At 43.9% G+C, this 24701-nt stretch overlaps 1 protein-coding gene across 1 annotated transcript in view; it reads right to left on the reverse strand.

Annotated features, from left to right (window-relative positions):
- Positions 1-24701, reverse strand: part of BACH2 (BTB domain and CNC homolog 2) — a 351072-nt gene that overhangs the window by 37512 nt on the left and 288859 nt on the right. The window contains 1 exon segment of the mRNA XM_040428770.1: positions 4324-5856. Within this exon segment, the coding sequence (XP_040284704.1) occupies positions 4324-5856 (1533 nt within the window).

A 24701-nucleotide genomic window follows, 5' to 3' on the forward strand; every position in this document is an offset into this window, starting at 1 on the left:
TATCTATCACTTAAAATGGCCGTAAATACTGATACAAGGTTAAAAAAAACCCTGTTGTGGGGTGCACTTATAGAAGTGCTGGTCACCCCATCTGGTCTAATAGTATGGGTATGGACAACAGGGAAGTTAGCCTAGTGCAGCATATATAAAAGCATCCACTTCCCTCACGGGTGTTCATCAATATCTTAGACCTGTGTAATCTCCTTCATATATCATTGGGGCTAGGCTGTGTCTTGCAGTGAACTAGTGTGGTAACCCTGTATGAGCCACCTCAGCTTGAATTGCACTGTATAATATGCACTTCATGCAATGTTTTCTAGAAAATATCTGAATGGTCTGTATGTAAACCAGGGGAAATTTTTTATTTCTTACATTAAATCACATGTTATATGTGCTCATGTGGCGCAGAAAAGGAAAACTAGACTTCAATTTAACCACCTCAGCTCCCCTAGCTTAAACCCCCTTAATGACCAGACCACTTTTTACAATTCTGCACTACACTACTTTCACAGTTTATTGCTCGGTCATACAACTTACCACCCAAATGAACTTTACCTCCTTTTCTTCTCACTAATAGAGCTTTCATTTGGTGGTATTTCATTGCTGCTGACATTTTTACTTTTTTTGATATTAATCAAAAATGACATTTTTCACTTTCTGTTGTAAAATTTTTCAAATAAAACTACATTTCTATATAAATTTTTCTCTAAATTTATTGTTCTACATGTCTTTGATAAAAAAATGCAATAAGTGTATATTTATTGGTTTGGGTAAAAGTTATAGCGTTTACAAACTATGGTGCAAAAAAATTAATTTACGCACTTTGACTTTTTGAGCACCTGTCATGTTTCCTGAGGTTCTACAATGCCAAGACAGTAGAAACACCCCACAAATGACCCCATTTCGGAAAGTAGACACCCTAAGGTATTCGCTGATGGGCATAGTGAGTTCATGGAAGTTTTTATTTTTTGTCACAAGTTAGCGGAAAATGATTTATTTATTTATTTTTGCTTAAAATTTCTCATATTCCACTAACTTGTGACAAAAAATAAAATTTTACATGAACTCGCCTAGGCTGCAAAAAAGTGTCACACATGTGGTATCGCTGTACTCAGGAGAAGAAGGGCAATGTGTTTTGGGGTGTATTTTTACATATACCCATGCTGGGTGAGATAAATATCTCTGTAAAATACAACTTTTCCCATTTTTTTATACAAAGTTGTCAATTTACAGAGATATTTCTCTCACCCAAGCATGGGTATATGTAAAAAGACACCCCAAAACACATTGCCCTACTTCTCCTGAGTATGGCGATACCACATGTGTGACACTTTTTTGCAGCCAAGATGCGCAAAGGGGCCGAAAGTCCAACGAGTACCTTTTAGGAGGGCATTTTTAGGCATTTGGATTCCAGACTTCTTCTCACGCTTTAGGGCCCCTAAAATGCCAGGGCAGTATAAATACCCAACATGTGACCCCATTTTGGAAAGAAGACACCCCAAGGTATTCCATGAGGGGCATGGCGAGTTCATAGAAGATTTTTTTTTTTTTTTGGCACAAGTTAGCGGAAATTGTTTTTTTTTTTGTTTTTTTTCTCACAAAGTCTCCCTTTCCGTTAACTTTTGACAAAAAGTTCAATCTTTCATGGACTCAATATGCCCCTCAGCAAATACCTTGGGGTGTTTTCTTTCCAAAATGGGGTCATTTGTGGGGTGTTTGTACTGCCCTGGCAAAAGATGCGGCCAGCACACGGAGTGCTGTCCGCATCCGTGGCTCCGTTCCGCTTTGCGGACAAGAATAGGCATTTATATTGCCGGCGCCCGTTCCGTAAATTGCGGAAGTCAACACGCCTTCCATTTTTTGCGCATCCGCGGCTTGCGGACCGCAAAAAACGCCACGGTCGTGTGCATAAGGCCTTATATTGAGCATACGGGTAATGAGATTTATTTTTTTTGTTCAGCCTCTGGGCTGAAAAAAAAATTAACGGCACAGATTTCTTCATTCGCATCGATCAATGTGGATGAAAAAATCTCTGCCCAAAAATGTGCAAAAAAATAAAAAGCTGCGATCGCTAATAAAGATCCAAAAAGCTCAAAAGTGATCATTATAGCGCCACAGCGATTTTACAGTGTTTTTGCAGTGATCAGAAAAAATAAATTTCTGTCACTGCGGTGGGGCGGACTGAACGCAAGTGTGCGCACAAGATCAGGCCTGATCGGGCGAACACTGCGTTTTTTGTAGAGCCTAAGGTGACCCTAATGTACTGATATAGATCTGATTGCGATCAGTCTTGATCACTTACAGATACTATATAGTACTAGTGCTGATTAGCGACAGCGATGACACTAATCAGCGACTAATCAGTGACTGCGGTGCGGTGGTCGCTAACTACCTAACAAGTGGCTAACTGGCGGTGATAAGGGACCCTTAGGCCCCATTCACACGTCCGCAATTCTGTTCCGCATTTTGCGGAACGGAATTGCGGACCCATTCATTTCAATGGGGACAGACTTTGTCCCGCTCGGACCTGGAATTGCGGATCTGCACTTCCGGGTCCACACTTCCGTTCCGCAAAAATATAGAACATGTCCTATTCTTGTACGCAATTGCGGACAAGAAAAGGCATTTTCTATATAGTTCTGGCAATGTGCGAATCCGCAAAATGCGGAAAGCACATTGCCGATGTCCGTGTTTTGCGGATCCGCGGATCAGCAAAACACTTACGGACGTCTGAATGGAGCCTTACAGGGGGGTGATCAATGACAGGGGGGTGATCAGGGGTTAATAAGTGACAGGGGGGGGGTGTAGTGTAGTGTTTGGTGCTACTTACAGAGCTGCCTGTGTCCTCTGGTGGTCGATCCAAGCAAAAGGGACCACCAGAGGACCAGGTAGCAGGTATATCAGACGCTGTTAACAAAACAGCATCTGATATACCTTTCTGGGGTTAAAAAAATCGCATCTACAGCCTGCCAGCAAATGATCGCCGCTGGCAGGCTGTAGATCAACTTGTTTACCTTGCGATCCTGTGAACGCGCGCTCCTGTGTGCGCGCGTTCACAGGAAATCTCGCGTCTCCCGAGATGACGCGTATATGCGTCTAGGAGGAATAACCCGGCCGCCCGCAGGACGCATCCCTGCGTTAGGCGGTGGGGAGCTGGTTAATGGCCTATTAAAAAAAGATGTGGGTTAAATACTGTCTAATAAACCAAATAATTAGTTTGAGAACAGTTGTACTTCTCTGTCTGTTCACTTCAGTTTTGCCTTGCTTTTTTTCCTTTTGTGGGGGCAGCAAAGCTGTTACTCTTTTGGCTGCCGGAGAGTATTGTCTGAACACTGAGTGTAAAGACAAAAACATTACTCCATGTACAAGTACCCATAGTCAATCATCACATGCATAATACGTTTGTTCTCAAGGGAGTTTCAACCTTTAGATGAATTTTAAGTGTTGGCTTGCAGATACACGCCTTCATAAAATATGTTGTTCTATCCTTCTACCTTCCCTCTGTGCTTTACAGCAAAAAAGAGCTATTAAACTAATCTAAGAAGATAAAAAAGTAAAACTGGCTGAACACTATAAGACTAGTTTCAGACTAGCGTTCAAGAGGTCCGGCAGGCTGGTCTACACACTGCAGCATTGCCGGAGGTTTGTATGTCTCCGTCCGGCCCCATTTACTGTACGGCGTAGATCCGGCCACATTGTGGCAAATATGCAAAAAAGCAGTTTTCTTCCAGTCGATTCTCAGCATAGCTAGTTACACTTTAAAAGTGTAACTAGCTAAGCACTATTTGGGTAAGTTCACAGGGAAAGAAAAAAATCCACTTGCACTTAAAAAGGACCTGTCATCTCTCCTGACGTGTTTTAGTACCTACTTGCATTCCCATGCAATAACAACTCTAGAGCATATATTCTAATTATTCTAGGCTGTACCAATTCCTCTATTATACCTTCTAGAAGATTATGGTCATCAGTCTGCAATAAAGGTCCAACTGGGTGTAACCAGTTGACCGTGTCTCTGTAAAGTCTGACATTATCCAATCAGTGCTGCCAATGGCAGACAGTGCGGAGACAACCCCCCCTCCCCCAAGCTATATGAAAAAAGACATATGAAAGGGAGAAAGCATGCAGTTACTAAAACAGATATGTCAGGAGAGGCGACAGGTCCTCTCTAAGCAGATTAAAACCATGTGTTGTGCGTATAATACAAACGTCCTTCAAGGGACTATAATATTTGTGCGTCAACTAATAGCTATAGTAACCATGCAAAATAGTACTGTGCCATATTTTTCCATATATGCAAATTCAACGAACAGTTGGATTGCTTACCTCGTGCCCTCTGTCTTGCACCGGACATGACTCACTGTCAGCTTCTGAAAATGATCCAGATTCGTCACTTGAGTTTGTTCCATAAGACTGCTCACATTTTATCTGTGGCCGTACTTGATTAAAGATTGAGTCAGCCATTGAACAAGCTTCTTGATGATCAGTGGATGGGAACCGTGGGCCTTGTGAACAGGGAGATGATGAAAATTCAAGAAGAGGAAGGCTACAAGGGGATCCCCCACTGCCATCTTCTGCATATGAGTAGGAGGAGCATGAGCTGGATGTCCTTGTTCTAGTTTCCAAAGGGGGAGAACGAGGGCATACTTTAATTGGCACAGGACAACTAGTGTTTGGCCGCAACCTTCCTGGCAATGGGTCTGCTATCAGCCCACTATGGGAGAAGGCATGAGAGCTAGGCAGAGATTGGCTAGCTCCTGCCCAAAGACCCTTTGGCACATGCTCAGAAAACTCTTTGTCCAAACAACTGACACCAGAATATGATTGCACCGGGGTGTTTATTTGGTCACAAGCACTTGAAGAGAATATGACACTTCTCCTGTCTAATTCCATTTCATTCTTTGAGGCAAGCTCTGAACCAGACCCTTGGAGAGGTGAAGCCATGAGGAAGCTAGAGGAATCTTTGTGAGGTTCACAAGACAGTTCAAAATTCCCAGTGAAAGGGTTGTATTCAGTATTATGGTCACCCTGAGTTGCTCCCTTTTCTACAGGGCATGAAGGACTTCTGATAAAACATTGTTGGGAAGTACCAGGTACGTCATTAAATTCCCCCCCTTTAGCGCTACTAAAAAAAGTTCTTTGATTGGAAGGAGATGACACACTTTTGGTGTGATCAATGCTAACAGGGCTGGGTTGTTTCCTGACCATCTCAACATCATCTTTTTCCCTGATGTCATTATCATCTCCAGACAAGCAAAGTGTAACACTCTCTTCATCATTATCGTCGTCACATGGCTCACTTTTTATCTGGCTTAAAGGAAGTCCTGATTTTAGGCCAATTTCAGAGTTATGTTCATTGAATGTGCTTGTAAAACCTGAGGTACTGTGTGATGTATTGTAGACATTCTTAGTACAAGCCAACTGGTATTTCTTATATCGTGGGTAGCGGATTTCAGGATCCTTGTCTAAGCTTTCTTTGTTTTCCCTTTGCATATTGGAATTAGGCAAAATAACTTCATTTCTATCTGGCGCTTTCTCGCCTGAACCAAAGTTAAAAGGCTCATGGTGCACTCTTTCCTTGGGGCAAGATATTTTTGAGGTTTCAGATTCCATAGTTTCATCTTCACAATCAACAGTCTCATTGTGCACACTCTGGCATGAGGTGTCTTTCTTGCACAGAAACAAGCCATCCTCGTTGTTTAGAAGCTGCGACTGAAGGAAGCGGAAGCAGGAGTCCTCCAGGTTATGCATACGTAGGAATTCAGCACATTGGATGACCTCTTGGATGTTTTCTCTGCTCAGTAATAGCTTCGCAGTGTAGGCAAACTGCAACAATGGACCAAATCCTCTAGCAGTGACCTGCAAAAAAGAAAGCAGGGAAATTGCCAACATTACTATCAGCACTGCAATTGTCCAAAGTCCCTCAAGTGTAGTGAGATAACCTGACAGCTACAATGTCCATACATAAACCCAGTAAAGTAGCAGTTAATCTCCCATCAGGTCAGCAGTGACTCTACATTTAATAATTAATTCCACTTGCTTCTACGCATCATGCCATGGCTGAAAAGGAAAGACAGACTGGAACACAGGCAAGATAACGTCAAACAGATCCCTGATGAGTGAGAAAACGTGCTGCGTCAACACCAGCAATCACATCTGCCTTTACTGGTGAATGAGGACTCCCATTTTGCTAGGATGCATGGCTAGATTCCTGCTATTCAATATGTTATAGATAGAAAAAGACAAAGTATTTAGTCGACTGCTGCGACTTTACATCTGCCAACTGGCAGAATATATCAGAATGTTTCAGGTGAAAGACTATGAAATGTATTGAATAACCTCTTCACATGTAAACTAAAAGATGTCACTTAATAGTATGAATTAATGAAGAATGAGAACACCGCTTGAACTGCATGTTGCGCGCCATGTTTCATACTGATCGTGGGGGTCCGACACCCCAGCTGGTGGAGGAGACGCACCAAGGCCTCCTCGCAGCTTACCAATCACAGCACCATCTATTGGGTAGCGGCTGAGCTTCGCATTACAGCTCAGCCGCATTGATTTGAATGGGACTGAGCTGCTCCTAGGCCATGTCACCAATGAACATGACATCACTGGCATAGGAAGAGGCTGCGGCCCCTTCAAACAGCTGATCGGTGAGTAGGTCATGAGTATGAAACACTCGAAAAACCCCTTTAAGGACTGCAACTTGCTTGAAATCTGTTTGTAATTTGATTTTTGTTACAGCCAAATTTGAAATCTAAAATAATCATGTAAAAGAAAATTGCAAACCCGTCTTGTAGGACTCTTTTTTTTTTTTTTTTGTCGCAACAAAGCCCTAGTCTCATTCATTTTAACCAAATTCTAAAACAAAAAAACTTGATAAGAAATATAGTTTTCATTTAAAAATGTATCTGCTTTTGTTACATTACCTTCTATTTACACAGTACTTCAGAGATGTATGCTGTAAGGTTTCCATGACTTACAGTATACCATTGACGTATGTCACTCTATGGCCACACAGTGGGATCCCTTGTTTAAAAAGCACTGTATACCGCTTGCTATATGTTTTTCTGCAGGATATTTCAGATTGGAACAGAGCAGTAGACTGTGCTACTCTACAGTTACAAGAAAAAGTATGTGAACCCTTTGGAATGATATGGATTTCTGCAAAAATTGGTCATAAAATGTGATCTGATCTTCATCTAAGTCACAACAATAGACAATCACAGTCTGCTTAAACTAATAACACACAAAGAATTAAATGTTACCATGTTTTTATTGAACACACCATGTAAACATTCACAGTGCATGTGGAAAAAGTATGTGAACCCTTGGATTTAATAACTGGTTGAACCTCCTTTGGCAGCAATAACTTCAACCAAACGTTTCCTGTAGTTGCAGATCAGACGTGCACAACGGTCAGGAGTAATTCTTGACCATTCCTCTGTATAGAACTGTTTTAGTTCAGCAATATTCTTGGGATGTCTGGTGTGAATCGCTTACTTGAGGTCATGCCACAGCATCTCAATCGGGTTGAGGTCAGGACTCTGACTGGGCCACTCCAGATGGCGTATTTTCTTCTGTTAAGCCATTCTGTTGTTGATTTACTTCTATGCTTTGGGTCGTTGTCCTGTTGCAACACCCATCTTCTGTTAAACTTCAGCTGGTGGACAGATGGCCTTAAGTTCTCCTGCAAAATGTCTTGATAAACTTGGGAATTCATTTTTCCCTCGATGATAGCAATTCGTCCAGGCCCTGATGCAGCAAAGCAGCCCCAAACAATGATGCCCCCACCACCATACTTCACAGTTGGGAGGAGGTTTTGATGTTGGTGTGCGGTGCCTCTTTTTCTCCACACATAGTGTTGTGTGTTTCTTCCAAACAACTCAACTTTGGTTTAATCTGTCCACAGAATATTTTGCCAGTACTGCTGTGGAACATCCAGGTGCTCTTGTGCAAACTGTAAACGTGCAGCAATGTGTTTTTTGGACAGCAGTGGCTTCCTCTGTGGTATCCTCCCATGAAATCCATTCTTGTTTAGTGTTTTACGTATCGTAGATTCGCTAACAGGGATGTTAGCATATGCCAGAGACTTTTGTACGTCTTTAGCTGACACTCTAGGATTCTTCTTCACCTCATCGAGCAGTCTGCACTGTGCTCTTGCAGTCATCTTTACAGGACGGCTACTCCTAGGGAGTGTAGCAACAGTGCTGAACTTTCTCCATTTATAGACAATTTGTCTTACCGTGGACTGATGAACAGCAAGGCTTTTGGAGATACTTTTATAACCCTTTCCAGCTTTATGAAAGTCAACAATTTTTAATCGTAGGTCTTCTGAGAGCTCTTTTGTGCGAGGCATCATTCACATCAGGCAATGCTTCTTGTGAAAAGCAAACCCAGAACTGGTGTGTATTTTTTATAGGGCAGCTGTAACCAACTCCAATCTCATCTCATTGATTGGACTCCAGTTGGCTGACACCTCACTTCAATTAGCTCTTGGAGATGTCATTAGTCTAGGGGTTCACATACTTTTTCCACCTGCACTGAGAATGTTTACATGGTGTGTTCAATAAAAATATGGTAACATTTAATTCTTTGTGTGTTATTAGTTTAAGCAGACTGTGATTGTCTATCAGTGTGACTTAGATGAAAATAATATCCCATTTTATGACTAATTTGCGCAGAAATCCATATCATTCCAAAGGGTTCACATACTTTTTCTTGCAGCTGTATATGGCTGAAAAAAGGTATACCGACATATACCGGTCTTGGTCACATTCTTTTGCCCTCTGTCGGGGACCTATAGATATGTCTGATGTCCGCACCAGGAGCTATGGCAAATGATACTGAGATGCAGTGTGAATTCAGCTCTAATGTCCCTTTACACTGCCCAATATTTGAGCAGATTAGCCAATGAGCGCTCATTAGCTATAATGTTTAAAGGTGTCGCCGATTATCCTATGAATGAGTGAAAGGCTCGTTCATCAGGTAAAAAATTGCTGGTACGGTCACCTAAGTCATTGTTTGCCGGCAGCAGATCGTGCCGTCTAAACAGCAGTCTGCTGCTGACAAATAATGATTCTGTATGGGGACGAGCGATGACATTATCGATTGCTCCTCCCTGTAAATGGAGCGTACACCTCCACTGATGAGCAGGCGATTGTCGGGAAGGAATCGTCTGCTCCATCAAGTAGGTAAAGGGACCTTTATATTGCTCCACTCTCCCAGAAGATCTGACATCTAATGCAACAAACTAAAGGCCCTTTTACACTGCTCAATGGAGCAGACGATTCCTTCCTGACAATAGCCTGCTCGTCTGGGTTTAGACTTGACGATCGGTTGCGCACAAATAATACCCTTGGTGACCGCTCCAAAGATCTATTACCTGATGAACAAGGGTTTTGCTTGTTTATCAGGTAATCAGCGGCACCTTTAAACTGGCTGATTATCGCTAAGAATCGCTATGATTATTGTATGAATTCTCGTTACTGATAATCTTTCTGATCGGGAAATGCAAAGGGACCTTAAATGGTAAGGGCACTACTGACATACATTTCAACAACTCAGGGAAATAAAGCTGAAGATCAAAATTATTTCAGGAGCAGTGAAACCATTACTCATTTCCCCCCCCAAAAATTTGAAAAGTATAAAAATGCTGTAAATGTGATACTAAAACAGATTGGGAAGATTATGTGACTATTTAACCAATTAACTGCCAGAAATTAGAATTACAGCCCCTTAAAATACTATTTCTGGAAAGTTACCTTGGGGACAGTGGCCATAGCAACAACAGGCTGAAGCACAAGGAAAGCATTACTAAGCTAAATACTTATTTCATATAAAGGTGGCACAGACTAAGAGAAAAAGCAGAGACCACCATGAATGTGGAAAACTCAGTAAAAGTATTGGGGAATGTGCATAAAAACTGCGGAGGACAGGGACAAATTGTGTAAAAAAACATTAAGTTCCACAAGGGGTGTTTAAGACAACTGAAAATATGGTAATTTACGGCATTTGTTGATATAACGCCAACATATTCCACAGCACCGTACAGAGATTTGTCATCACTCCCAATTGTTTCTGTCCCCATCGGGCTCACAATGTAAATTCCAAATTTCAGAGGTTATCCCACAGGAGAGGTCATAAATATATGATCACTGAGGGCCCCATGATCACTAGAACAGGGTCCTGAGCCTCCATTTCTGAAGGAGTTTGACTGAAGCGGTGGTCACACATGACCTCTGTTCAAAGTCTATGGGACTGACTGAGACAGCTACCTCTTAGTCAGTCCTGTACACATTGACTAGAGCGGCAGGATGCATGCACAATCGCTGTTCTATTCAACCTTCTAGAGATTGGTGGGATTCCCAGCGCTCATACATTTATCACCTATCCTCTGGATAGCTGATAAAGGTTTTTCATGAGAGACCATTTAAATCAGTATGTTTATTCATATCACATTTCAGTTGCACCACTTACACGCATCACTGAGAAACTATGGGGGAACACGTGAGTGAGAACAAAGCTGAAGTGACCTGGAACTGCCACTACACTTGGAGTCGAGCTATGTTTCTGGCTCCATTCACAACGCCAACGCTGGCACTGCAAGTAATGGCTGATCGGTGGGGGTGCCAGGTTTCAGGCCCAATCTCATATTGATAGCCCAGAAACCCCTTTAAATTGGAAAATATAATACAATGGAATGTGCCAAATTTATTTCGCTATTTAGACACTTTGAGGGTCTACCCAGTTTTGGAAAGTGTGTACTGTGTTTTTGGTGAAAAACATTGGTGTACATGAAGACTAGGGATCAGCAACCTACTGCACCCCAGATGTTCTGAAACTCCCAGAATCCTCATTTCATTCTGTGGAAGTTAAAAGAACAGCTGAGTAAGAGTGTATACTGGGAGTTGTAGTTTCACAACAGCTGGAGGGCTGAAGGTTGCTGAACTCTGAAGTAGACTATACATGAAGTATTGTACAGGACAGAAATGTCTAACATTCCTAGTGAACTGCTCCAAATCTAATAAGCCACATGAAGGATAACCGTGAATAGAAATGTAGCAGTGCCACGTTTATTATACAAAGTGGAGCTGATTTGGCACACTGAGATGTCACCGCCTGCCAAAACTGCAGGTAAATAACATACTACTACATTATCTCATTTCAAAAAGCTATTGCACTGAACAACCAATGCAGTTCTAAAACCTGGACATGTACACAAAATAACTGCTGCCTGAATGTCCATCTGGCTATGATCTCTTCAAGTTCCCCATGAATATGCACACTCAAATTAGCTATGTGTGAACTGGCTATAGACAAGCTAAGGTCCGACACTGGGATGCCCTACACATGTATAGGCGCGGTAGACGCCGCATTTGTGTGAGGGGAGGCGCCAGCACCACTACAAAAGGTGGGAGCAGGGAGCTCCCGGGTGACGCGGTCTTCAGCTTCAGCTCGGCTGACGTCACTTCCGGGATTCTCCTGCTCCCATTCTTGCTCCGGCGTCGGCGTGGATACGCGATCCCCCGATACTTCCTCCGGTGGGTAAGTATAGGGCGTGCAGCCGAAGCGAGGGGCCGTACATCGGTACACACGGAGGGTAAGTGGGGCGGGGGGGCGGCACGGCGCTGACACCAGCCAGACATGTTCACACTCACCAGCGGCAGCCGGATCACTGGCACGCACGCCCGATCCTTGCGCCGCATCCACCCGCCTCCTCACATGTGTTCTTTCTACAGGTTGTCGCTAGTGGCAGTCCGGCATCCCTCACTATAGCAGCGCTTACTGTGGGTGTGTTACAGGTATTGTCTGGGGATGTTAGGGCCGTGGCACTGCAATTCTGGTATTTGATCATAAAGTACATCTTCCTTCACAGGGCGCCAGTCTCAGTAAAAAAAAAAAAAAAAAAAAAAAAAGGGGGGGGAGTATCTGCCTGTGGGGGGGGGGGGGGGGGGGGAGAGGAAATATGGGCGAAGGTGACATTATCCTGCTGCATGATAGGTCGTGTAGGGGAAATATTCATAGGGGGCAGTACGGCCCGGGTATCTGCAACAATCAGCTGCGCCCCCCCCATCGCTGGGGCGCCAGTCGCGCGTCACCATGTATTGTCAGGCTCACGTGTCTGTCAGTCCCCTCTGAGTACCCAAATACGCTTAGCGCACGCGGGGCGCGTGTTGCAGTTGGCTCAAGCACGCATGCTGGGTCAAGTGATGGTAAACGTGGATCAACGGTCAATGTTTTAAAAGCGGTCAGTGACGTGTAGCGCTCTGGGGCGAAGGGGGTTGGGCTCCAATGGTCACATGATCGTGGTTAGGATGGTTACCTTCAAAGCTACATCCGTGTGTCTGCATTTACTTTTGTCCTATACTCCATTCACTACTAGAGCAGCGTTCGCTGTTGCATTACATTAATACTCTGCTCACTTCAGATTGCATTCATACGGCTGCTCCATACCATGCTCCGCATATTCACTCAGAGCTGTGCCCATACTATGTTTTAGGCTCCACTCACATCCAGAGCTGCATTTACCCACTTGTTCTTACATCATGTGGTATACTCCGTTTCCACTTAAAGCTGCATTTCTTTCATTACTTCATAAGGGTTACTCCGTATTCTTACTAGGGCTATCAGCGCACTGCTCTGATACTGCTCTTCCAATAAACATAGCTGCTCTTTTCAGGCTCACGTTTCTTTCCTCTGTGGTTTGTTACATTCCTTAGGCCTACCTTTTTCGGTGTGTTCTTTAAATCCTGGTTGGCATTCACTCAGACTGGTCTTCTTTACTTCTGGTTCGTATTCACTCAGATTGATCCCCCGCCCCAGTTAACCAAATAGCTCCCTAGCGGATAGTGGGCCAATAGGAGTAAGTTCCTACAATGTTTCACAGCTGTTCATTTTGGTTGTCATGACAAGGGTCTTTTCTTAGCGAAATGCATGCCTCTGGCTTTTGGTTTCTCCCATCTGTTCAATTTTGCGGTCAGTTAATGTTTCTTTTATGCAAGTAGTTTGGATCACTAATGTCATGCATTTTCCATTAGGTCTGGCTCACGTTTTAAAGTACTTATCGTCACTGTAAAGTCATCCAGGTCAGTCTCTTGGCTTCAGGGGGCCTCGTGGCTTAGGGGGCCCAATGACCGTTCGTTAGGGGCACATACAGTTGCAAGAAAAAGTATGTGAACCCTTTGGAATGATATGGATTTCTGCACAAATTGGTCATAAAATGTGATCTGATCTTCATCTAAGTCACAACAATAGACAATCACAGTCTGCTTAAACTAATAACACACAAAGAATTAAATGTTACCATGTTTTTATTGAACACACCATGTAAACATTCACAGTGCAGGTGGAAAAAGTATGTGAACCCCTAGACTAATGACATCTCCAAGAACTAATTGGAGTGAGGTGTCAGCCAACTGGAGTCCAATCAATGAGATGAGATTGGAGGTGTTGGTTACAGCTGCCCTGCCCTATAAAAAACACACACCAGTTCTGGGTTTGCTTTTCACAAGAAGCATTGCCTGATGTGAATGATGCCTCGCACAAAAGAGCTCTCAGAAGGCCTATGATTAAGAATTGTTGACTTGCATAAAGCTGGAAAGGGTTATAAAAGTATCTCCAAAAGCCTTGCTGTTTATCAGTCCATGGTAAGACAAATTGTCTATAAATGGAGAAAGTTCAGCACTGCTGCTACTCTCTCTAGGAGTGGCCGTCCTGTAAAGATGACTGCAAGAGCACAGCGCATACTGCTCAATGAGGTGAAGAAGAATCCTAGAGTGTCAGCTAAAGACTTACAAATGTCTCTGGCATATGCTAACATCCCTGTTAGCGAATCTACGATACGTAAAACACTAAAGAAGAATGGATTTCATGGGAGGATACCACAGAGGAAGCCACTGCTGTCCAAAAAAAACATTGCTGCACGTTTACAGTTTGCACAAGAGCACCTGGATGTCCCACAGCAGTACTGGCAAAATATTCTGTGGACAGATAAAACCAAAGTTGAGTTGTTTGGAAGAAACACACAACACTATGTGTGGAGAAAAAGAGGCACAGCACACCAACATTAAAACCTCATCCCAACTGTGAAGTATGGTGGTGGGGGCATCATGGTTTGGGGCTGCTTTGCTGCGTCAGGGCCTGGACGGATTGCTATCATCGAAGGAAAAATGAATTCCCAAGTTTATCAAGACATTTTGCAGGAGAACTTAAGGCCATCTGTCCACCAGCTGAAGCTCAACAGAAGATGGGTGTTGCAACAAGACAACGACCCAAAGCATAGAAGTAAATCAACAACAGAATGGCTTAAACAGAAGAAAATACACCTTCTTGAGTGGCCCAGTCAGAGTCCTGACCTCAACCCGATTGAGATGCTGTGGCATGACCTCAAGAAAGCGATTTACACCAGACATCCCAAGAATATTGCTGAACTGAAACAGTTCTGTAAAGAGGAATGGTCAAGAATTACTCCGTCCTGACCGCTGTGCACATCTGATCTGCAACTACAGGAAACGTTTGGTTGAAGTTATTGCTGCCAAAGGAGGTTCAACCAGTTATTAAATCCAAGGGTTCACATACTTTTTCCACCTGCACTGTGAATGTTTACATGGTGTGTTCAATAAAAACATGGTAACATTTAATTCTTTGTGTGTTATTAGTTTAAGCAGACTGTGATTGTCTATTGTTGTGACTTAGATGAAGATCAGATCACATTTTATGACCAATTTGTGCAGAAATCCATATCATTCCAAAGGGTTCACATACTTTTTCTTGCAACTGTATATGCGAGTCCCCAAGTCATACTGGAGCTGCATAAGTGGTCATAAAAAAAAAAAAAAAAAAAAATTGGAAAATATAATTAAAAATCCGCCATTAGAATGTCTCTCGCATGGCTCCGCCATTAGTCTCTTACGCATGACTTCTCCATTGTAGTGTTGCACATATGGCTCCACCATTAGAGTCTCCCACGCATGGCTTCACCGTTTTCAGGTTACACATAGGACTCCGCCATGAGTCTCACGCTTGGCTCCGCCATTAGTCTCACACGCATGGCTCTCCGGTTAGTTTCACACACATGACTCCGCCATTAGAGCCTCCCACGCATGGCTTCGCCATTAGTTTCTCACCATGGCTTCTTCGGATTTTTGGTTTACACATATGACTTCGCCACTAGTCTCTCACGAACGGCTTCTCCGTTTTAATGGTACACATATGACTCCGCCATTAGAGTCTCTCACGCATGGCCCCGCCATTCGAGTCTCTCACGTATGGCTTCTCCCCTTTTAGTGTCACATATGACTCCGCCATTAGAGTCTCTCACGCATGGCTCCGCCATTAGAGTCTCTCACGTTTGGCTTTCCCCTTTTAGTGGTACATATGACTCCGCCATTAGAGTCTCTCACGCATGGCTCCGCCATTAGAGTCTCTCACGTATGGCTTTCCCCTTTTAATGGTACATACGACTCTGCCATTAGAGTCTCTCACGCGTGGCTTAGCCATTAGAGTCTCTCACGCATGGCTTCCCCCCTTTTAGTGTTACATATGACTCCGCCATTAGAATCTCTCACGCATGGCTTAGCCATTAGAGTCTCTCACGCATGGCTTCCCCCCTTTTAGTGTTACATATGACTCCGCCATTAGAGTCTCTCACGCATGGCTTAGCCATCTGAGTCTCTCACGCATGGCTTCCCCCCTTTAGTGTTACATATGGCTTAGCCTTTAGAGTCTCTCACGCATGGCTTAGCCATTAGAGTCTCTCACGCATGGCTTCTCCATTTTAGTGTTACACATATGACTCCGCCATTAGTCTCTCACGCATGGCTTCTCCGGTTTAGTTTACACATATGACTCCGCCATTAGTCTCGCACGCTTGGCTTCTCCTCTTCAGTGTTACACATGTCTCCGCCATTAGAGTCTCTCACGCATGGCTCCGCCATTAGAGTCTCTCACGTATGGATTCTCCGTTCAAATTTTACACACAACAACGCCATTCGAGGCCGGCTGCGCAGTCCCACAACAAGTAAGTCCCATGTCTTTTCTGCCTTCAGACCCGCTCGCATGGCTCGGCAATCTGCGGTTCGCAAAACAAATTTCTCATGGTGGTTCGCACGTGTGACTCGTGCCATCAGAGTCTCACGCACGTTATTGTTTTCCCTGATTGTTATTTTCTAGGTTGTTGGGTTTCATTGTTTTCTTTATTAGCAGTCATCCCAAGCCTGCCTTTGCGGACATCATCTTCTCCCAGGCATGCTTACTTCAGCTACAAACTCGGGCTGAGGGTGTTGGTGTCCGGCCTAAGTCCTGAGTATCGGTCCATCTTCCAGTAGAAGGTACAGTAATAAGGCGCAGCTTACGAAGTCTGTCATGTCTTCTGACACGACCAGTCCTATCACGACTACAGGCGCAGCATACACAGTTCATCGCGACCTTAAGCATTTTCTGTCACAACTGCAGGCATCGTGTACGTTCTGCCCTCATTACAGGCAACATTAGCTCGTTAATCAAATAGCCATGTATTCCGGTGGATGGTTCCCCAGGCCTGGTGGGTTACACATTTCACTTAAAGTACTACTACAGTAAGACGGCAGACACCAGGTTCTGACTCATGGGCCCTTAATAGGAAGTGTGGCCTGGGGAATAAGTAGAGGTAAAGTATTTTGCCACCAGGAACAGTGGGTGCCCGATCAGGGCCCTGGGCGGATGGTTGGAATTCATCTAGGCCCTACCAACAGATTCACCATTATTTGTTTCAGTCTGCAGCTCTCAGGATTCAGACCTTCTCGTAATATGGTCATACGTTAGTCAACATAGGAGTAAATCGTTTCTGGTTACTGGCCACTCTTTCAATTACATCGCATTAACCATCTCCAAGAACGAGGTGGCGGTTCACATGACAAAGAGGTAAGGTAGATGGTAGTCACTGTGATATATACGGTATATTCCGCACCTCCATCGTGAAAGGTCTTTTTCCGTTCAAAATCGGGTGTCGTAACGGTATGTATATATTTATTCTAAACAAGGGCTGCTCTTTTTGGCCCCTTAGGGCTGCCATACCGCGGCAGTCGTGGCGTGATTCTACTGCTTGTCATGGATGGGGGTAGATAGGTTGGGTTCACCTTTCTGATGGCCTGTCCGACCACAGGTATCAAGCAAATATATTGCTGCATTTGTGGGAGGGGAGGCGGATTACAGGGCTAATTTCACGCACCTGTGGGCCCAGGCTGGCTGACCGCTGGGCTGATTATACGTACCTGTGGGCCCAGGCTGGCTGATTACTAGGCTATTCATAGGCACCTGTGGGCCCAGGCTGACGATGATTCAGCTGATCTCCCCTACTAGCTCTTGGCTCCATTCCCCTCAGCATTCAGGTCTTCCTAGAGCACGTCCGGAGCCTCCTCTCCAAGGTAAAGGTAAACCCGCAATCAATCGCGGGGCATTCCTTTAGGACGGGCGCGGCTTCCGCAGCTTCAAAATATAGCACCCTGGTGCACGTCGTAGAGAGACTAGGTCGGTGGCGGTCTTTTTGCTATACCAGGTACATTCCCAATCCACGCTCCGAAATGTCTTGCGCTTTTCAGAAGGTAGTACTGTAAGTCCGTAACATGAGTCCTTTGTACCATCCGTGTCTCACGCGTCATTTTTGGCCCCTTTAGGCTTTCCTTACACAAGCAGTTCCGCCACACCCCCACTGCTAAGGTTAGGGCTCATCATCTGCTAGCCGATCCGATCACAAGTATAGGCGCGGTAGACGCCGCATTTGTGTGAGGGGAGGCGCCAGCACCACTACAAAAGGTGGGAGCAGGGAGCTCCCGGGTGACGCGGTCTTCAGCTTCAGCTCACCCTCCCACCCACAGCCCTCAATTCACACATCCTCCTTCCAAGGTGGCCCCCTTTAGGCTTTCCTTACACAAGCAGTTCCGCCACACCCCCACTGCTAAGGTTAGGGCTCATCATCTGCTAGCCGATCCGATCACAAATAACAGCATTCACTGATTCACTGAGGTGGATTTGTACACGAAGTAGCTGGTCCAAGCGGACCAGGGGGTACCAGAGGTACAGTCGTAGTCAACAGGCCGATTTGTAACCAGGAGCAACAATGCACAACTGAAGGATGATGCAGAGACAATGCACAATCAATGGGTCTGGGCAGATGGCACAGGTCAGGCAATCCAGGTCAGCAACATGAGAGACAAGACAGGGCAGATAAGGATCAAACAGTAGGCAAAGTCCGGAATCCAAGCACAGATCAGGAATGCAGGAATACAAACACAAATAACAATACCTTTTGCAGGACGCAAGGACCTTTGACGCTCAGGCACCTGGGAAGAGGGCTGGACCACTTATATAGGTGCTGGATGGCTGGGATTGGTTGCACAAGTCACATGTGCAACACCCTTACTTTACAGGAAGTGACACGTGCGGGCCCTTAATAAAGTGCTACATAGAACAGGCTGGAAGGCATGCCGTATCCAGAACTAGAATGAAACCGTGAAGCGGATTTCAGGAAGGACGGTGTCTGTAAGGACAGAGCCCAGGACCGCGGTGGTAAATGGGAAGCTCTGCTACCTGCACTGCAATGCAGCCCGACCCGAACAATGTCTGAGGCAGCCAGGGAGAACAGTGCTCGCCCGAGCACGGAGCCGGAGACCACAGTGGTCAGTAGGGGAACATCAGCGATCAGCAACCGCCATTACACAGTGCTTTTATGTGGGCATCTTTACCTAGGCTTATCAGAACAACAGACCTGTCATACTGTTATCCTATCTCTAAAATAGTAACAATTATCCCTCAAACAACATCTTCGCTCACAGCAGTAAACCAAGAATGGGTTCCCCATCTATAAAGGGGTTTTATCGGTCAGTGCTGATGGCTACATTTGTACTTTATTTTCAAGGATATAGTACTGCTGAAATGATAAAGACGAAGCTTGACTCCTGGCACCCCGCAGATCAGCTGTACGAAGAGAACGCAGCATAAGCAACAGTGTAATTACAACTCGGCCGTCCCATTCACTTCAATGGCACAGATCCATGCTATTCATCTGAATAGGACGGAGCTGTCCCACTGAAGTGAATATAACACGGGAACTGTAATTGCACTACTCGCCACTGCAATGTCCACAGCAAGCAGGTTAAGGCCTCATGCACACGGCCGTGCCGTTTTTTGCGGTCCACAAACCGCGGATCCGCAAAAAGCGGAAGCCGCCCGTATTGCCTTCCGCAATTTGCGGAACGGAACGGGCGCCGGCAATATAAATGCCTATTCTTGTCCGCAAAGAGCGGACAAGAATAGGACATGTTATATTTTTCTAACGGGGCCGCGGAACGGAGCCACGGATGCGGACAGCACATGGAGTGCTGTCCGCATCTTTTGCGGCCCCATTGAAGTGAATTGGTCCGCATCTGAGCTGCCAAAACGGCAGCTCGGATGCGGACCCAAACAACGGTCGTGTGCATGAGGCCTAAAAGTGAAGTGAAAAGTGGAGAACTCCTTTATTTGTACTTTCTGTGCTTGAAGACGCAAGTTGATATGATTTTGTACTGATGTTATATGGTGTATCGCTTCTATTTGTGTATTTAACTTACAATATATATAAATATATAAAAGGAACTGCATTAGCTATGCACGCCAGGTGTTTTTTTATGGATTTGATATGGAGAATTTAAGAGGATCTGATTTGCATGAATGCGTGAGTGATGGGATGTTTTTGTTGATAATGTATATAGAAAGTACAAAGTCACTGGATAACTGGAGCTGAAAGAGGTTGCATTAGAAAAAAAAATTTAAGGCAAGGAAAAATATTTAAAGTCTTTTAAGTTACACACACCATTCTAAACCCTACTTCTCAAATTCTCCTGCCAGGCTTTGTTTTCACAACTGCAATGGTGATGTGCCCAAATCCTGCATATGTCTGCTTTAACCATTCACTGGCCTCAGTCGTCTTGAGCTGTATACCACTGAGCCCAATGGTCGGCTACTGTAGCAGTCAATGCTTGGCATCACTGCTGTAGTCAAACACATGATGTCATCACTGCAGCAGTGGAAAGGATCAGAGCAGCAGCACTGGAAATCTGCACTGCATGCCAATTCCTACAAGGATTCTTACTCAGTGTAAGTGGATGAGATTTGCTAACATCTGGTCCACTTTGCTGGTACTAAATTGGTGCTCCAGCTTTTCTTCACACAAATCCATATGGAAAATCCACAGGATGCCCACCACGTGTGAAAATACCCAAAATGGCATGTTTACATGTCAGATTTCCCTATATCACATCCAAAACGTATTTACTAGATAGCAGAAATCTGAAGCTGTCCCTCAGATTTTTGCCACAGACATACAGTTTGATGTGACGAGGATTGGTCCTACTGCAGGATGCTTCGGTCTGCAGCGATGTTTCCCTCCATGCCCTGGCTGAAGTCTGCAAAAAATGTGGTCTCACAAGATAAAGGCATATCTCGCGGGATCACGTTGGAGAAAGGGAACTCTGATGCTGCCGGCAATGATTAGACAGCATTCTGCTGAGGAAAGGATGAGTGGTTACCGCCACCTTGGCAAGCCACATACCGTTTACAGTCATGAAGTGATTAATAAAGGGGGCCATATCTGATGAAAGGGAGGCTGCAGGAGCATCAGAGCTGGCACACTAGGGAGACCGGAAGCATGTCAGGAACACAGTGCCCGTGTGGGGGATTACCAGGACATCAGCAAGATGTTGTTAATGTGTTAAACCTGCTGACATATCTTAGAGCCCCTAAATTATACTCTGAATGCTGTTTATTGCTTCTCGGTCTGTAGTTTGTGTCTTATTGATTTCTGTTACGACATGACACTGTTTCCCAAACTCAGCGTTTCACAGAGCTGGTCAATTCTCATCTGGCTACTATAGCCTTTTTTTTGTGTGCAATACTACATCTACCATTTTAGAGAAACATTGATTACATTTGATATACAGTAATCATGATATTATAGTTGTAGTTCATCAAACAAGGTTAAAAATTAGTAGACTTTCATAGTAAAGTTTGTAAGGCTGAAAAAAAGACAGCAATGCTGGGTTTGCATGACCCGATTATCTGGAACAAACTTCCTACAAACAGTCATTCCCGATAATTGGCGTGTCTAGAGGTGCCACACATCACCCAGTGAACGTGTGAAATGCTCATTCATCAGGTGAAACAATCGTAATGCAGACAGCTAAATGATTGTTTCTGCGCAGCCGATCATGATGTCTAGACAGCACTCGTTCTCATACTGTAGAGGTGATCGCTGCATGTAAATACACCACTTTACCTCCGATTGTCTGGAAGGACCGCTTTCTTCCTGATCATTGGCTGCTGGTCGGAGCATGTAAATCCAGCATTTGTCCATCCAGTCCACATAGTAACCTGCAAAGTTCATCCAGTGGAAGGCAAATCCTCCCTTCATATAAGTTAAAAGCCAAGTTTCCTAACCTTCTTTCCCCTGGATGCCCTCTTGTTGGACAGATCAACAGATCGTGGGAGAGATCTCTGTATTAATCTCTATAAAATTTATACATAGCTACATAGCTAGGTCACTATTTAGTTGTCTTTTTTCTAAACGAAATAACCCTAAATTTTGATAACTTTTCTAGATACATAGGCCACCAATTCCCCCTTTGAATTTGCTCAAGCTGTACTATGTCTTTCTTTTTTTGTTATTTATTGTCCCCTTTTCATTTTTATTCATCCACATTGTTTTTCTGTCCCTAAGCCTCTTATAAACCTCTTGCAAAGGATATGTAGTGTCTGGATTCTTATAGAGGACATTGTCCCAGTCTATAATGTAAAGGACATCTCTAATCTGATCAAACTTTGCCTACCTGTTTTCCTGTTCAGTGGCTCCTCGCCAAAAAAATCCTTTTGAAAGAAAGGTGGAAATGTATTATATTTAGGGTTACAATTTCTTAGGTGTCCCCCAACATGCACCTTCTGCCAGGTGAATCCATTCACAACTCTTAGATGACCGAGGATGAGGCTGAGCTGAGTGGCAGGGCTTAAAATTCCCTGTAACCATTTGCAGACAGAGCAGAGACAGGAGACTTCTGCCGCCAACTGTCTTACAGCCAGTCACAGGACAGGGGGAAGGCAGAAGGAACATGGCTGAGCTTCTAAGACAAAGAATTCTATAAAGATATCTCAATTAGAATGCAACATAAGAGGGAATAGGATCATAGGAGGCAATATTTATTTCCTACATTTAGTGGTCCTTTAAGTCATGGAAGTGATGGCCTGTCCCCACAGCTGTTAAATCCTGGACCAGTAGTGCATCCCAATTTATTTATTAGTGCACTGACTTTTGCAGGTTGGGAAGAACAGTTTTCCAACAGCTATTAAGCTTTACTTTATCTCTCTTCAGGATCATAAGTTGATTTAACAGGACAATAAAAAAAGCAGAGTGCATTGCAAACACAACATTTGGGGGTACTATCTCTCCGTAGAGAGAGAGAGAGAGCCATAACACTGCGGCGCAACAATAATTTTTCCACAGAGAGAAAAACATGTGATTTATACTAATATGAGCGCGATGATTCCAAATATGAACTCGGAATCTGCCTGACACGTCTAGATTTTAACCCCTTAAGGACCCTGGTATTTTCCATTTTTGCGTTTTCGTTTTTCACTCCCCGCCTTCTCATATTCCTAACTTTTTATTTTCCCATTCACATAGCCTTATGAGGGCTTATTTTTTGCGGGACAAGTTGTACTTTCTAATGACAACATTTACGGTTGCATACTATGTAGTAGAAAGCAGTAAAAAAAAAAAAAATTCAAATGGGGTAGAATTGGGAAAAACCGCAATTCTGATAAAGGTTTTTATTTATATTTATTTACACTGTACACTATGCGGTAAAATTGACCTGTTATCTTCATTCTCCAGGTCAGTACGGTTACAAAGCTACCACACTTGTATAATTTTTCTTGTGTTTTAAAACCTTTGAGGAAAAAAAAAATATATTTTTATAACCATATTCTGACCCCTATAACTTTTTTGTAGTTAGGTGTACAGGACTAATTTTTTGCGGGACGATCTGTTCTTTTCAGTGATACCAATTTCAAGTGTGTGCGACTTTTTCCCCGTTATGCCATTTGCTGTATGCCATTAATATTGTTATATTTTAATAGTATGGGCGATGCCCATCATGTTTATTTTTTTTATTGTTTAAGTATTTTTATTTTAAGGAAAGGGGTGATTTGAACTTTTTTTTAAACTTTTTTTTTGGGTGACAATAACTGGCAATCATTAGATTGCCTATTGTGTTCATTGATGTCTATATAGACACCATTGAACCCTTCATTTGCACTATACCAATAGAATGCTGCCACCTAGTGGCCTGTTTGAGGCTTCAGCCTAATAGATCAATGTAACAGGTTCCCCGATCTCAGTCGGGGAACGCTGTTACCGGAGCAAAAGTGAGCGACTTCCACTTCCGGACTGCGCAGATGATGTGGTCACATTTGACAACGGCATCTGAAAGAGAAAATGTATACGATTAGCCTTATGGCTGACCGCATACATGTGCCGCGGGTCTCTACTATTTAAAATAGCAGAAACCCGGCGGCTATGGCGCCTGCTGCACGTGCGAGCGGGATCCATGTTTGGGAACCGGACTTTCACCGTACATGTACAGCGGAGGTCCTTAAAGGGTTAAGTTATACATGCAAAGCCTATTCAGTTATAATATTAATGCATTATATTGGAGATATTCCAACGGACATGTCCAGACCCGTTTGGACGCACTCAGGCTGATGTCAGCAGTAAGTATATAAGGCAAGCTGGACAGATTTTGATAAAGTGATCTGTTATAGTGCTATCAGTATTGAAACTTAAGATGGATAAACACAAATGTGTTAACGATCCAGACAATTTCTGCTACATATGTGGCAAATGATCACTTATGATCAGCGCAAGAATCTGACAAAGCGAGTGCGTCTTGCAGCTTGGGATGCATTTGTTCTAGTAGTGCAGAACTTCCTTGGGAACAGACGAGCTGCAAACTATGCTGAATTAGTAGACAACATGCTTACAGCATATGAACAACTTGGCTGCCGAATGTCATTGAAAGTGCATTTCTTACATTCCCATCTTGACTTTTTCCCACCCAGTTTGGGACCTGTAAGTGACGAACATGGAGAGCAGTTATCTTTAGGTATCAAGGCCGCTGGAATCCCAACATGATGGGGGACTACTGCTGGTTTTTGCAACGGGAAAAAAATGACCGTTCACAGATGCAAGAGCAGATGGCTGAAGCACTTTTAACAGTACTGGGCCTTGCTCAAGTAAGACTTTTAAACAGAAAAACGAGAGTTTTAGAAATTTTGTTATTCCATTACATTTTCATACACTGTTTACTACGCAAACTTTGATGTAGATCAGGTAATTGTTGGAGTAAAACTCATTCTGTTCAAAATTATTCAATGCTTTCCAAGTGCTTAATTCATTTAGGCATACTTATGCATAGCATAAGATTTGTAATCCACACACTCGATTTAGTTGGTCTTTGACCAGTAGCAGACCAAAATTTTTTTTTTTGTTGCGTGGTGAATCGGCGTGAGGAGACTTGTAGGCCATACATGCTCCTCTGGAATTCTGGGAAGAAAAAGATGCTAATGAGCTCTTGACAAGCTCTGCCTCTAATGCCACCAGAATTAGCACATTGTGTGAACCTTTCTCATAAGATCTG

This window comes from Bufo bufo, chromosome 4, assembly GCF_905171765.1.
Source record: "Bufo bufo chromosome 4, aBufBuf1.1, whole genome shotgun sequence".
Classification (NCBI taxonomy): Eukaryota; Metazoa; Chordata; class Amphibia; order Anura; family Bufonidae; genus Bufo; species Bufo bufo.